The sequence below is a fragment of the Bos taurus genome, chromosome 11 (genome assembly GCF_002263795.3).
Source record: "Bos taurus isolate L1 Dominette 01449 registration number 42190680 breed Hereford chromosome 11, ARS-UCD2.0, whole genome shotgun sequence".
In the NCBI taxonomy this organism is placed as follows: Eukaryota; Metazoa; Chordata; class Mammalia; order Artiodactyla; family Bovidae; genus Bos; species Bos taurus.
Window position 1 is genome coordinate 104553681 of NC_037338.1, and position 14493 is coordinate 104568173.

At 63.8% G+C, this 14493-nt stretch overlaps 1 protein-coding gene across 3 annotated transcripts in view; it reads right to left on the reverse strand.

Annotated features, from left to right (window-relative positions):
• SARDH (sarcosine dehydrogenase) overlaps positions 1-14493 on the reverse strand; it is a 60301-nt gene that overhangs the window by 31999 nt on the left and 13809 nt on the right. For all 3 annotated transcript variants that reach the window (XM_024999141.2, XM_005213365.5, NM_001193041.1), the window contains 6 exons: positions 12895-12999; positions 11554-11683; positions 7504-7590; positions 7117-7207; positions 3205-3346; positions 383-466 (listed from right to left, as the gene is read on the reverse strand). In XM_024999141.2, coding sequence (XP_024854909.1) covers positions 383-466; positions 3205-3346; positions 7117-7207; positions 7504-7590; positions 11554-11683; positions 12895-12999 — 639 coding nt within the window. The remainder of the gene's footprint in view (positions 1-382; positions 467-3204; positions 3347-7116; positions 7208-7503; positions 7591-11553; positions 11684-12894; positions 13000-14493) is intronic.

The window sequence follows — 14493 nt, forward strand, 5'->3', positions numbered from 1 at the left end:
CCTCCTACTCACATTAACAGTTGCAGCCGCCAAAAATATATGAACAACATTATGAGAAGATGCTCTAATTTCTCCCGTCAACGGGGGAGTCTCGTGTGTGGCCTCCTCGCTGTGGAGCACCAGCTTTCCTGGGCCCCTGGCCCATCTAAGGCGGTGGGAGGCCGGGCACTGTGGGTGGTGAGTGACGTCCGTGGCAGGGCCCCGAGGTCACAGGCGGACCGGGCAAACCAGCAGGGGCTCGACTTCTCCAAAGGCCAGACGAGCCTCCCACCCCACGGCTCACCAGGCTCCCGAGCGCCAGAGACAGCGAGGGGCGCGGACGCGGGGGTGGGCAGTGGGCGGGGCTGGAGGGCAGGGCCGGGCGTGTGCCGGGGCTACTCACCGGAGCTGGGCCCTGGGCGCTGAACCATCCCGGCCGCTCCCAGCCGTGGCGCTCTTGGAACACGCAGCCTCGTGCACGGAGCTCCTGTTGGGGGGCGGGGCACAGCGAGCAGACTCAGGCCTGGTGAACCCCCAGAGCAGGGCAGGGGGGCCGGGACCCGCCACCTGACACCTCAGGGCGTGGACGATACAGAGATGCTGGTGTTCAGACCCAGAACCCAAGCCCAGGCTCTGAGTCCAGGTCCCCCCGGCACCCCAGCTGCCCGCCCTGAGAATCCCCGATCTGTTAGGTCTCCCCTGGCACCCCAGCTGCCCGCCCTGAGAATCCCCGATCTGTTAGGTCTCCCCTGGCACCCCAGCTGCCCGCCCTGAGGATCCCCAATCTGTTAGGTCTCCCCTGGCACCCCAGCTGCCCGCCCTGAGAATCCCCGATCTGTAGAACAACCTTCTCCTGTGGACTGAACTGCACCCCAAACTCCTGTGTTGAAGCCTTATCCCCAGAGTGACTGTACTGGGGACAGAGCTGGTGAGGAGGGAATTAGGGGAAATGAGGGCCCAAGGGCGGAGCCCAGATCCTTATCAGGTGAGGAGGAGCCAACACGGCGGGGAGATGGCCGTCCCGAAGCCAGGAAGAAGGCCCTCACCAGGGACCGGGCGGTGGGCTCCTTTACCCCTGACCATCCAGCCCCCAGAACGGTGAGAAATGAGCCCGAGCCCCCCAGCTGGCGGCGTCTGTTACAGGACAGCCGGGGACCCCGTGATGCCACAGCCGGTGTCCACCCAGGAGGAGTGAAACCAGGGGAACGGCCAAGCTGTGCACACACGCGTTCACAACAGCCCTGACGAATGCAGGGGCGGCAGGTGTGGCCCACCCATACGACGGGGCGTTAGCCTCCGAAAGGAAGGACATTCTGACACCTGTTAGATCACAGACGAACCCCAGGAGCAAGCTAAGGAGAAGGAGCCAGTCACCAAAGGCCGCATGGTGTATGATTCCATTTATCTGAAATGACTAGAGGAGGCCAGTCCCCAGAGACAGAGAGTAGCACACTGGTGCTCAGACGTAAAGAATCCGCCGGCAACGCAGGAGACCCGGCTTCAATCCCTGGGTCGGGAAGATCCCCTGGAGGAGGATTCTTGCCTGGAGAACCCCATAGATGGAGGAGCCTGGCGGGCTCCAGTCCACGGGGTCGCAGGGAGTCGGATACGACAGAGCGACTAACACTTTCACTCACTTTCACTTTTTCGAGGCTGGAAGGCAGGGGATGGGGAGTTATTGCTTAACGGGTACGAGGCTTCCTCTTGCGGTGACGGGAACGTTCTGGAACTAGCTGGAGGTATGGTCGCACAGCAGCATGGAGGCCCTGAAGCCCCCTGAACTGAGCACTTCAGGTTCAAATGGCAAGTTGTATGTGACACGCACTTTGCCACAATAAAACATTACAGCAGACGCAGTAAGTTATTTCAGTGGCAGACCGCTTTGAAAATAAATGCGGTTGGGGGGAAGAAAAGAATCTCCACTCTTGGGTTTAGAAGGTCCTGGGGCCGGGCCCCAGCCATGTCTGGAGCCCAGGAGGAGTGGGCCTTGGGAGCTGAGTCTGGCAGGACTTACAAGTGCCAGCCAGGACCAACGGGCACCCGAGGCCCAGACGGCCTGTGTCTCCCCCTCCCTGTGGGCCACCAGCCTCAAGGGGGAGGACGCACGCGGCCACATGCCCGCTGGTGACACCCTGATGTCTCCCTGGGCGTCCGAGGGGCTGGGAACAAGGACACAAAGCCTGCTGCCCTCCAGTAAGAAGGGGGTGCCTCCGCCCGAGACAAGTCGCCTCCCCGACGACACACACATCAGCCGTCAGCGGCCGGGAGGTGTCACAAGGGGGCGGCTAAGGAGGAAGTGGAGGCCTGCGTGAATGTAGATGCCTCCCCGGGGGCACGGCTGTGCGCCCACCAAGTCCCCTCCAGGCACAGCTGTACGCGCCTGGACAGCTTGTCTGCGCCCGGCTCCTTCCACCCCAGGCTTGGGGAGCAACCCTGTGTTCCTTGGGAAGCAGCTGAGCTACGTAGACAGTGCGGGTGATGAAAGCCTGGGGTCAGGCGGGGGGAACCTGAACCCACGGGGGTCCCAAGATTGCCCCCGGGCCCTCCAGGCCAGGCCGGAGAGCGGGACAGCCCAGGAATCTCTGCTGACTCTGTCCTGGTGGGGTAGTGGGGAGCGTGCGTGGACGCCAGCTGCCTCTGGGGTCCAGGGACTGGTCTCAGAGGAAGGAGGCCCTGTCTTCTATAACCACCACCTGCTCACTGAGCCTGCCGCCTGCCTCCCGCTCCACCCGTCCAAGGGATGGGCAGTCCCTGAGCATCTATCCAGAGTCAGGCTCTGTACCCAGAGACAGGCCCGGGCCCCACTGGCTGGGTCCTTGCAGACAGGTAAGCTAAGCATGCAGCCCCAGATGAGGGCAAGGAAGCGGGAATGGAGATGGAATGGGGACGATAGGAGCAGGGGGACAGAGCCTGGGTTGCTGGGGACCTGAAGAGTGCTGAGGGGCAGGTCCCAGGAGAGGGCACCTGACGATGGGTTTCATCATATAAGTAGAAGTTTGTCAGGAGGAACGACGGCCCAGGCAGGCTGCTGCCTGGCTCGGCCTCCTGACCGGTGACTGCACACATCTGCCCCCGCGGCTACCCTGCCGCCTGTGCTGCTCCAAGCGCGTTTTACCCGCAAATGCCGGGAACGAGCCAGCCGCCTCGTCACCTCACGCGCCCTGCAGCCGGGACTCCCCGAGAGCGCCGCAGCCAGAGCAGAGCGGGCCCGTGGGGCTGGGGTACCTCGTGCAGGGGGCCCGTCCGCATGTTGCGTCCTGCCAGCGGCTCGTCGTGGGGGAAGACGACGGAGTAGTTCTTGGCGTAGGCCTCGTGGCTGCGCTCCCGGATCCAGCGGCCGTGGCCCGTGAGCGAGCGGTGGAAGCGCCTGTGGTGACAGAGAGGGGTGCGTCACCGCCTGGGGGACCCTCGTCCTCTCCCAGAGTCCTCCCCAAAGGGGCCTCGGGCACCCCCAAGCCTTGGGGAGCTCAGCTGCCTCCTCTGCAGCCCCCACAGCCGTCAGGCACAGGGACTGTGGGCACAGGGCCTCAGGCTGGGGTCGTGCTGGGGGCAAGCCGTGCCCCTCGTCCTACTGGGGAGCCACCCAGAAGCCCGGACCTTCTGGTGGAAGTTAACATTGGGGTCTTCAGAGTCTGGGGTCAGCAGGTGTGACAGCCTCTTTCTCCATGGGGCCCCCTCGGCAGAAACAAGGGGTGAAGATGAGAAACCCCCGAGAGGAATGGAGGCTTGTCTGGGGACCCTAGCTGTGTCTGCAGACCCTGCACCCGGGGACTCTGTGGCCAGGATCCCCGCAGGATCCCCCCGGGCCACTGGGGGGATCACGTCACCCTCAGGGGCGTCCAGCTCCACCTACGGGCCCTTCGCCGTTTCCCACCGAGCTCAGAGGCGCCTCCCCAGCCTGCTCACGGGCGCGATGGCCGGGCCACCCGACGGCCCTTCTGCCTGGCCTCCTTGGACTGCAGGGCCGCCCGAGCCAAACCGAGCACATCCGCTGGGCTGCCTGCCCCGCTGGGCCCCGCTGCCCTCCCCAGGCACAGCCCACCCCTCAGGTGCCCAGCTCAACACCCCCAGCCCCCGCCTTTCCCCCACCTGTGGGCATCTCGCTTGTCCTCCAGGACCACTGCCCCCCCGGCTGCGTCCCCACCGGCTGCTGTCCTCAGGGACCCCGCCCGGGCCTCGTCGTGCCTGCCAACTCTCAGTTCTCACGTGGTTCTCGTCTGCACGGTGCCCAATCTGGGCGGGGCAGCGGGACCACACTCGTGAGGGTTCTGACGCCGACTCCATTCACAGCGGCTGCTACCGCGTAAGGGGCTCCCTTCCAGGGCGGGGCTGGGTGCCGGCTGCGAGAACCCAGGGCTGGTCCTCAGAGCGGCCTCACGTGTGGGGCCCTGGTTTGGCTCCTTGCACGGGACAGGAGACCGGCCTGTACTGAGCCAGGAGCTTCAGCATGAAGGCGGTTCATGGACGGGGGTCTGGGGGGTGCCCAGGCGCGGCCGGGACCGAGGAGGGGGACGGGCCTGGGGCAGGGCTGGGTGATCCCCAGACGGACAGATCCTGCCCATCTGGACCAGCCCCCACCGGCCTTCTGCTCACACCTGTGCACGCCTGTGGGTGTCAGGAGCAGGCACTCTGCTGAGCCAGAGCACCAGCAGGGGTCAGCAGGAAGAGGGGCCCTCCCCGGGGCCCGCATAGCCCAGGCTGCCATTTCCCACCTGCATGCAGGCGGGCAGAGGGGCCTGCAGCCGGGCACCAGCGTCCAGCCGCCCTCCCGATGTAGTAAGGAGCGACTCCTCCTTTCCTGGCTGCCAGGACCCCAGCGACTCTCCTCAAACCAGCGGCCTGCGCTCTGGGCCCCGCCTAGGCTAGGCCCCGGGGGTGGGGGGCACATCCCCACCGTGAACCTCAGACGCCTCCGCTGGGAGAGGGGACCCTCGTCCCCATTTCACAGATGGAGAGACCCAGGTCAGAGAGGGGAACTGGCCACACAGCTAACAGGGAGGGCCTACCCTGGGAGCCTCCCCCACAGGTGACCCCCAGTCACCTCCCTGCCCGAGCTTGCCCTCCAACCCCCTGCATGTGTGAGCACAGGGACGAGCGCGGCCCCCCGCTCCCCGCACAGAACCCTCTACCCCCGCCTCGCCGCCCCCGCGGCCCGTCTCCACCCCCGCTTATTAGTGCTGAGAGGCCCCGGGTGCCATGCCGGAGGCTGGCCTGGGGGTGGCGGCCGCCCAATATGTGTGTGGGGACGGGGCGTGGTGCTGGGTGGGCACCAAGTCCCACGTCAGGGACTGCTCGGGTCGGACGTCTTCAGCTGGTCCTCCCCTGGGGCACACTGTCCGGGCCGGAAGAGTGGGCGGACCAGCCCCCAGCCCCGAGATCACAGCTCTGGGGGTCTCCCTCCGGGGACCCTCTGCCCTCCAACCTGTGACCCGAGGTCCCAGCTGGCCGGGGCAGGGGCGGCGGCTCTGTGCGCACCCATGAAGGGGCCCCCAAGACGCTCCCACTGATGTCTCGCTTGTGAGAGGAGGCAGGGCGGGAGAGAGGCCCAGAGCCCCTGAGGGGGGCGTCCACCAGCCCTGGAGGCGGGAGGCCGTTGGTGAGGCCCAGCCTGCACCCTGGTCCATCGGTTCCCAGGGCGGAGGCCTCACCCCTGAGGGAGGGGAGATGGCAGACAGCCTGCAGGCCTGGAGCTGGGCTGCTGTGGCTCCAGCGCCGGGTGACTTCAGGCGAGCCGCCTCCCGTGAGGGCTCCTCTGCTCTGCTGTTTGTAGCCGGAGGGGCTGGGACTGGCCCATCCCTGAGGCTCCGGGCAGCTTTATCATCTCTGGAACATTCCTCTCTTGGGAGAGCACGTGGGCACAGCCCCAGACTGTCTCCGAGGCAGCAGCCCGCGCTGTGCCAGGCGCCACGGGGAGGGGATCTCAGGGTATGCCCGCCTGTCTGTGTGGGTGGCGGACACACCCCTGTGAACACAAAGTCCCCATCAGGCCAGGACGGGGCGAGGTTAGAAGAGGAGCCAGGGTGCGCTGAGCTGAACCAGAGTGGTCTCCACCACCCCCACCACCTCCAGCCCTGCCGGGCAGCCGGGGTCTCTCCAGGGAGCCCATCTGCCCAGAGCCATCACAGCGCCACGGGCTGGGCCCCCACAGAGGCCTCTCCAAGCCGCTGTCTCCTCTGCCCTCTGCAGTGCTCAGGCCACAGAACTGCCACCCGAGGAGCGGAAGCCTGGCCCCACCGACCCTGCCTCGGGGCCTCACTGCTCCAGCTCACAGAGGGCGGTGGGCAAGCCGGACGCCTCCCGGCTCTGATAGCAGCCCCGCACGCACACTGGCCTCAGCTCAGCTTTCTTTAGTGTTTCACGCGCAGACCCGATGCTGAGCATTCCGCCTACTCAGACACGCTCACTGCTCCCAGCAAGCGCCTCACACCCCCGTTACAGAGGGACGGGCTTGCACGGGGTCCGATTTATTTCAGTCTCCCCGTGAGTGAAGTGTGCGGCCAACGTCTCACTCGGGGCTGCCTGCCTCCCAGACGTGCTCACATCCCAGCAGTGACCACCCTGGCTCAGCCCCATCCCCGGGCAGCCTGCTCCCCCGGCCTCAGTCTCCCCATCTGCAAAGTGGGACGATGGGATCCCACTGCTGACCCCAGAGCCGTCGGACAGGTCGGGCAGGACACTGGGACGAGAGGTCCTGGAAACTGTAGAGGGCGGTGGATTTGCCAAACCCAGGCACCCTGCAGCACTGCCCCCTCCCCCAGCTGGCCTCTTCCTTCTTTGCTTACTGCCACCTCTTCCAAGACGCCCTCTGGATTTCAGGGAAGGCTCCTTTCTAAAGAGCCCGGGATGTTCACCCCACCCCACCCCATCCCAGCAGCTTCCCTTGTAGCTCAGTCGGTAAAGAATCTGCCTGCAATGCAGGAGACCCAGGTTCGATCCCTGGGTCGGGAAGATCCCCTGGAGAAGGAAATGGCAACCCGCTCCAATATTCTTCCCTGGAGAATCCCATGGACAGAGGAACCTGGAGGGCTACAGTCCACGGGGTCACAAGAGTTGGACACGACTTAGTGACAAACCATCACCTCCGCCGCCCCATTCTAGGGCAGCCACTGCCCACCCACCAGCCCCATGGGCACTCGCCTGATGTCATAGCTGTGCATGTCCTTCTCTGGGCGCCCGTGGACAATCCAATAAGCCAGCTGCTGCCCGCAGCCACCGCCCAGCATCATTCCTGGCAGGAGCAGAGAGCTGTGGGTCTGCAATCCGCCCCCAGGCCCTGCACCCCACCTCCGTGCCCCTCCCACCTCTGTGGGCAGCGTCAGCCCCTATGCCCTGGGTCTCACCCCTGGGGTGCCACATGCCTCCTCCTGGCAGGCCTGTCCCATCTCCACCCCTGTCCCAGCCACAGCGCTCCTAGGCCCACCCCCACCCCAGGAAGGGGCGGCTCTGAGAACTGGAGGAGAGCCCAGCTGGGCCCCTCACTTCCGAGACGGCAGGAGTCGGGGAAGCTGCGCTGCCCGTACTCACCTGCGCTGTTGAAGCCGCAGCCCAGGAAGAACCCGCGGAGCTCAGGCGCCTCCCCCATCAGGGGCTTGTGGTCCGGGGTGAATGACTCTGAAAGGGAGGGGAGAGCCTGAGGGTCCCTCCCGGCCACATGCTCCTGGGTGCAATCTCCCAAGAGGACAATAACTGAGGCGGGAGTGGGCATCTGAGGCCGCTTCCTCCCTGCTCGCTCCTGCCACGTTCCGCTGAGGTCTTCCTCACTGATGATCTGAACTGGGCTCCGCCTCGTGGGGCCCAGGTGTGTCTCGTGACTTGCTGCTGGCGGGGGACCTCTCCCCGAGTCCCCGGCACAGCTTCCCGTCCCTGCGCCAGCTTCCCGCTGTATCACAGCAGGGCATTCCTGCCCGTCGAACCCCGGGCAATGCAAGGGCCGGGCTTTGCTCGCTGCCGTATCTCAAGACACAGGGTCCAGCAAACAGTTGGTGCTTGATACATGCTCGCTCAGTGAATGAAAGGTTGTAAGTTCTCTGGGAGAGGGGACCAAGCCTCTGGCTTCTGTCTGCCGCCAGCGTGCTGGGGACGGAGGCTAGGACTGGTGGAGAGGAACGCTCGAGCATGATTAAAAAGGGTGTCCCTGGTGGCTGAGATGGTAAAGAATCCACCTGCAACGCGGGAGGCCCAGGTTCAATCCTTGGGTTGGGAAGATCCCCTGGAGAAGGGAAAGACTGCCCACTGCAGTATCCTGGCTGCTACCCACTCTGGTATGATTATAAAGAGCCGCACTTGGCAGCCACAGTCCTGGGTTTGAACCTTGCTTTACTGATTCCTGGCTGTGTGACCTTGGCTCAGAAGAGCCTTGGACCCTCGTCTGTAACACAGGGATCATGGTCCCAATGACCGCGGACTTCACAGGGCTGTGAGTTACTCGGTCACAAATATTTGCAGCCCACCCGTCTGTGCCCAGAACTCGGCCCTGGGAGGCGACTGAACAGGCCCCACCCCTCGGGGAGCTGCCGGGAGAGTGGGTGGAACAGAGAGCCAAAGCATGAGTAAGCAAAAAAGAGGGTGTCTGGGGGGAAAAGTGCTACGTGATAAGGGGTCTGGAGTGACCGGAGGGCAGGCCGCTCCTAACCACCGTGCGGCGCCACCAGAACCCCGGGTCACAGAGGCGGACGCCGCCCGGCCGGTCAGGGCCCCAGGCTCCCCGCGGGGTCCTAAGCTCCATGTGTGTTGGTCACAAGCACTGCCCTCCTCCCTGCTGGTGACCGGCCGAGCCTGGTGTCCGACCCTCAGCATCTGAGCTGGAGGAGGCCGCCAGCCCCAGGGACCTGAGAAGGCTTCCAAATAGCCACAGAGCAGGGTGGAGGAGGCAGGGCGGACAGAAGGGCAGGGCCCCTGGTGAGGGCCTTGGAGGCCACAGTGACCCTGGCGGGCCTCCAGTGGGGGCGTCAGTGGGGGCCCGGGTCCTATGAGGGGGCCTGTGTGCAGGTCGGGCTGCGAGGGGCAAGCGGGGGAGGCCAGGAGGGCATCGGGTGAGGCTGGGGCGGCTCCCGAGATGGTTGTATTTGGGGATGACCTGGTGAGCATTCTGGGAGTGCTGGAAATGTTTCCAGAATGTTCTGAACAGTCTTCACAGAAAGTTAGCAAGAGGGAAGTTTGGGGTCAAGGGTCACCTGGATGTTTAAAAAATGGTTCAAGAAGATGCCGGATGCCCGGGACGGGGGCCCCCAAACTTGCCTCTGACGTCCCGACCTTGGAACAAGAGGTCTGAGGGCCCCCCGCTTCCTGAAGTCAAGGGTCCTGGGACTTCCCTGTTCTGTCCCGGAGGCCGAGGGCCGTTGACCGGCCAGCAAAAAGGCCCGTGTCCCCAGAGAACCTTCCTCACGCTGGGAAACCAGCCTCCAGGGGTCCTGACAGACACATTCTCCCAGTGGGGCTTCTTGGGTCGCTGACCCGCAATCCCGTTAGAGCCAGGACGTTCCCTGGGATTGTGTCGGGCCTGGCAATACTCTTGCCTGGAAAATTCCATGGATGGAGGAACCTCATGGGCTACAGTCCATGGGGTCACAAAGAGTCGGATGCAACTGAGCAACTTTGCTTTCGCCTTGGCTTTCTCCCTGACAGCCCCACCAGGCCCGGGAAGCCCTGGGGCAGTGAGTCTTCAGCCTGAGCCCCACATCCTGCGCCCCGAACCTCCCGGGCTGGCCAGGGGGGACCCCAGCTACCTCTTCCGGGAAAGCTGCCTGCTCACCTTTGCTCCTTCATGAGCCGAACAGATTGAAGAAGCCAGGGCTGGCGGCTGTCTGGACCCCATGTACTCGGGGCCCAGGAGGGCCTGGCGCCTCGGCAGGCTGCAGGCTGGGTGTCGGGACCCCTCCCTCCCCTGGCCTGGCCTGCCCCTCACTCCTTGCTCGGCCCCCAGGGACGACTTTGCCCGCTGGCCTGAAGCTCACGTGTGGCTTCCCCTCCTCACTCGGCCTGCCACCCATTTCACAGACGAGGACACCAAGGCTCAAGGAACGCAGAGTTTCAGACCCAGAGCTTCCTCTCCGGGCAACTGTCTTTCTGACCCTCTCTCCACCGCTAGGTAGGCACACACTCCCTGCTTCTTGCCTTTGTTGAGGATTAAAGGGGCCCCTCTGTGCAGGAAGGAGGGGGACACCCCTGTGATTCTGCTGGAGCCAGGATGGGGCGGCACGTCTGCGCCTGCAGGCCCGCTCCCCCACCCGGAACCCTGGCCCAAACGCCCCACATGGCACCCTCTAGGTGGCCCATCTTGTACCCACCAGCTTTGAGAGCCTGCCTCTGGCCGAGACGAGGAGCCAGTGATATCTTAGAGGCCCCTGTGAGCCCTGGCCTGTGCCACACGCAGCCCCACAGCTGAGACGTCTGGGCCTCAGGGCTGCCTTGGGCCCCTCTTCTGCCCAGAGGCCACCCTCTCTCTGCCAGGACCCCAGGCTGGCCGCCTCATCCCCCACCCCCGCCTCCACGCCCTCACCCTGGAACACGCCTTCTACCCTGCCCAGAGCCCACCGCCTTGGGTTCCCACTGCAGAGGCTCCGCCCAGCCTCCAACACAGGAGCTCCCCACCAGCCTTCTGGGCTCCAGGCACTCAGCTCTCAGAAGGAGCTGAGTGGACACCGTGGAGCCCCTTCACACCATGGCCCGCCTCTGGGGCCTCGGGCTCAGATCTTACTCTGGAATCTTCTCCATCTGCATGCAGCCTTTGAGACTCAGCTCAGATGGCTCGCTCGGCATGCATGGATCTTCCCCCACCCTGGGGTCCCTGAACTCCCTGGGGCACCCTAGGATGACCCTACCCCCAGGCCCAGTCACGGAACCGTCCCCTCTCCCCGCTGCGTTCTGAGTGACCCCCGTCACAACACTTTGAACGTCTGCGGTATAGCCTGGCCAGCTGGCCCTCCCACAGCAAGTGAGTGGTCTTGGCTGAACATGCCAGCATCGAGGACCCCAGTCTGCCCTGGCCTGGGGTCTGACCCGGCCGGCTGGCAGGCAGGGTCTGGGCCTGCACCCTGCACACCCGAGACGGGCACTCAGAAGCTGAGCCTTTTGGTTCATGCCGTTTCGCTCCAGCCTCCTGCGGTCCAGCTCTTCTGGGGACTGGAGGGGAGGCCCCAGGTGGGGCCTTTCCACGCTGTGAGGGAGTGTGGCCAGAGGGCAGAGGGGTGAGGCCGACCTGGGGGGCCCGCAGCCCTGAGCGAACAGCATCGGGAGCGAGATTGGCCCTTGCTCCCCCGGCTCAGCCTCACTGGGCGCTGGGAGGGGCTCGCCCCATCTCACAGCTGAAGGCACCGGGTTCAAGCAGGGACTGAGCCCAGGCAGCACCCAGGAGGGCTCACGCGAGGGCAGGGTGGGCAGAGGCCTGGCTGGGGCCCGGGGGCAGGCTTATGTCTGTCACCTGCAGGGAGGAAGACGCACAGCACTGCCCGCCCAGGACGGAGGGCCGGCCGGCCACACTCTGGGGGCGGCCAGCTCCCACCCCGCCCAGCTCCGGGCCTCCCCGCTCACCAGGCAGCTCCCACCCTGCCCCCAGCTCCGGGCCTCCCCACTCACCAGGGCCGCAGACTGTGGACTTAATCCCAGTTTTCTCCAGCACGGGGACCCGGTTGATGGCACCTTCAATATGCTGGGTGAACACATCCCAGTCCAGGTCGAAGAGGCCGAAGGCAAACTCATCTGACACCTGGGGACATGGCGGGAAGCTGCCCTGTGCCGGCTGGCCCCTGGAGTGCGGAGCCGGGCAGGCCCTGGCCAGCGTCTCCATCGGGTGGTGATGGTCTAGACGGTCCCCTGTTTGTCTCCCCCCTCCACCCCCCAGAGGGCCTGTCTGCTCCCCTTCCTGCCTGGACCCAGGCCCACCTGCTCTGCCCTGGACTGTTGCAATGGCCTCCTGCTTGCTGCCCTCCTTCAACCCATTCGCCCAAGTCAGATCAGGCCCTTTCTTGCCCTCGAGCCCCCCAAGACCCCCTGTGACTCTGTGTCTCATAAAACCCTGCATAAGCAGGCCCTGCCCACATCCACCATGGACCCACAGCCACGCTGACCTTCCTTCGGTTCTTCAAGGACACCAAGCTTGGTCTGACCACAGGGCCCTCACCCCATGGGCGAGCTGCTGCCCACCCTCCCTCTGCAGGGTCCACTCAGATGTCAGACCCCCATTCAGCCATGCCTGACCGCAGTCTGAAGGACATCCTTCCACTCCAGTCTCACTAGGCTTACCCTCAGCCTGTTAACTTCACTCAGGGTTCAGATCACCATCCCAAATTACGTGACTTCTTTGTTTATTTATTGTGTGTCTCCCCACCAGAATACAGGCCTCCGGGCACAGAGACTTTTATCTTGGTCTTCCTCTTTCTCCCCAAAGTAAAACAGTATCTGGCCGAAAGGAGTCATTTTATTGTTCAATTTGAAGACTAAACACATGAATACGAGAGCCGGGGTGGCCCATATGTGGTTGAAGTGGCTGAGGGTGCTGAGGGGGGCGCTGGGCCTGCATGAAGCTGGGCCTGCATGAAGCTTCCTGCAGAAGCTGCCAGGAGAGCAGTCCAGGCCGGAGGGAGACACAGCTAGAGCCACAGCAGGCAGGGGAGGGTGAGGGATGCTTTGCTGATGGGCGGAGGGCTTACATGCCTTCATCATCTACTAGATTCCCCACTGCATAGCTTGTAGCCTCTGACTACTGCTGCTTTGAGGCCAGCCCTCCGCCTGCCCCGGGTCTGTATATGCCCGCATACCAGGTTCTTAAGGGCTGGAGAAATGTGGGTTCAACTTTATGGGATGGGGGACCTGCCACTTCTCAGGTGGGGAGAGAGCTCCAGGACGGGGGTCTCCGGAAGAGGGCGTCTCTGCTCTGAGATGCAGCCCCACACCCCCCCTCGAGCCCTGGTGTCTCACCTCCTCGCAGAAGATGGGGTTGGTCTCGTAGCCGCCCACAGACAAGGCGTCCCCCTGCAGCCGGAGGTAGACAGAGGCATCATGGTCGCGGACGTTGGGCATGTTCTAGAGGGCAGAGCACAGAGGCCTCGGGGTCAGCGGGGCAGGGCAGTGGGCCAGCACCTCCACCAGGGCTCACAGACCCTGCGGGGCCCACGGTGCCCCTCCTCATTGTAGGACCCTGAGGACACGGTGGACCTGGGGCCTCGCTTACACAGTGGACAGAGCCCCCCGCTCACACCCGTAAGACGGCAGCAGAGATGTGGGAAGGAGGGGGCAGCTCAAAGGTAAAACCACAGAGAGCAGAAGACAGGAGAGCTCCACCAGCCCAGGGGGGCAGAGTGGGTGGGGGGCATGCCTCAGCTGGGGCTGGGGGGGCAGAGTGGGTGGGGGCTGTGCCTCAGCTGGGGCTGGGGGTCAGGGGAGAGTCTGCCAGCCTCCATACTCCCTCTAGTCTGCACAGGCCCAGCCTGCAGGTGGTGGCCAAGCACATGTGTGTAAGTGTGTGCGTGTGTGCACATGTGTGCATGTGTGCATGTGTGTGAGTATGCATGTGTGTGTGAGCGTGTCTAAGTGTGTGCATGTGGACATGTGCACATTTGTGTGTGCATGTGTGTGAGTGTGCACGTGTGTGTGAGTGTGAGAGAGAGTGTGTATGTATGTGAACAGAAGGTTGGACTAGGGTATCCTCAAAGCCGTTGGACCCGGGTGCCCTCCGTCCAGACGCCGCGCCCTCCAGGCCCGAGCCCCGCCCCACAGGCCCGCGGACGTGTCTCTGGTGAAAAGGGTCCCAGAGACCCCAGGCTCCAGGGAGGTGAGGAGTGGGCTGCCGTTCCCCCTCGACAACAGACTGGAGATTCTTTTGGAGACACCGACGCCAAGGTCCCTCATCAAAGAGAAGAGCGTTTGACAGAAGGACTGGATGAGGCCAAGAACATCTTCCAGGTCAGGCTAAAACACATGAGGCGCGGGAATCAGGAACGGGGAAAAGTAAGAAAATTAGACAGTCAGTCCTGAAGGGCTGACATTTACCTCACAGGGGCTCCAGGAAGAGAAAACACGGAGAATGGAGTCATAGGAAAGTCAAAGCAAAAAGCCAAGATGACTTCTCAGATTGAAAGTTGTGAGTCTCAGTCCTGAAGGGCCCACGAATGACTGGACCAGGCCTGCACAGAGGCCGTGCTGGAATGGGCCGCTGGGACACAAGTGAACAGGTGGGTCCTAAATAAAGAAACAGCAGCCCTGGAGGCTGGAAGACCCAGGGCAAAGTCCAGCAAATTCTGAAGACGACTTTGAAGGCAGAGTTCCTCATCAGAGTTCCTCATCAGTTGGGTGTGAGAAAGAATAAAGATTCTTTTTGACCGTTCTTGTACACAGAAATGTTTATCTCCCCAAGTACCCTTCTCAGTAAGTGGCCAGAGACCATGCCCTGGGCACAGAGAGCAGCGCATACGAACAGAAGATGGGTGAGGAGGCTCCCGGGGTGACTGCGGAGCAGAGGCTGATGGAGAAGATCAGAGCGAAGAGCCCTTCGGGGAGGGCAGTGCAGCTTGGAGACTT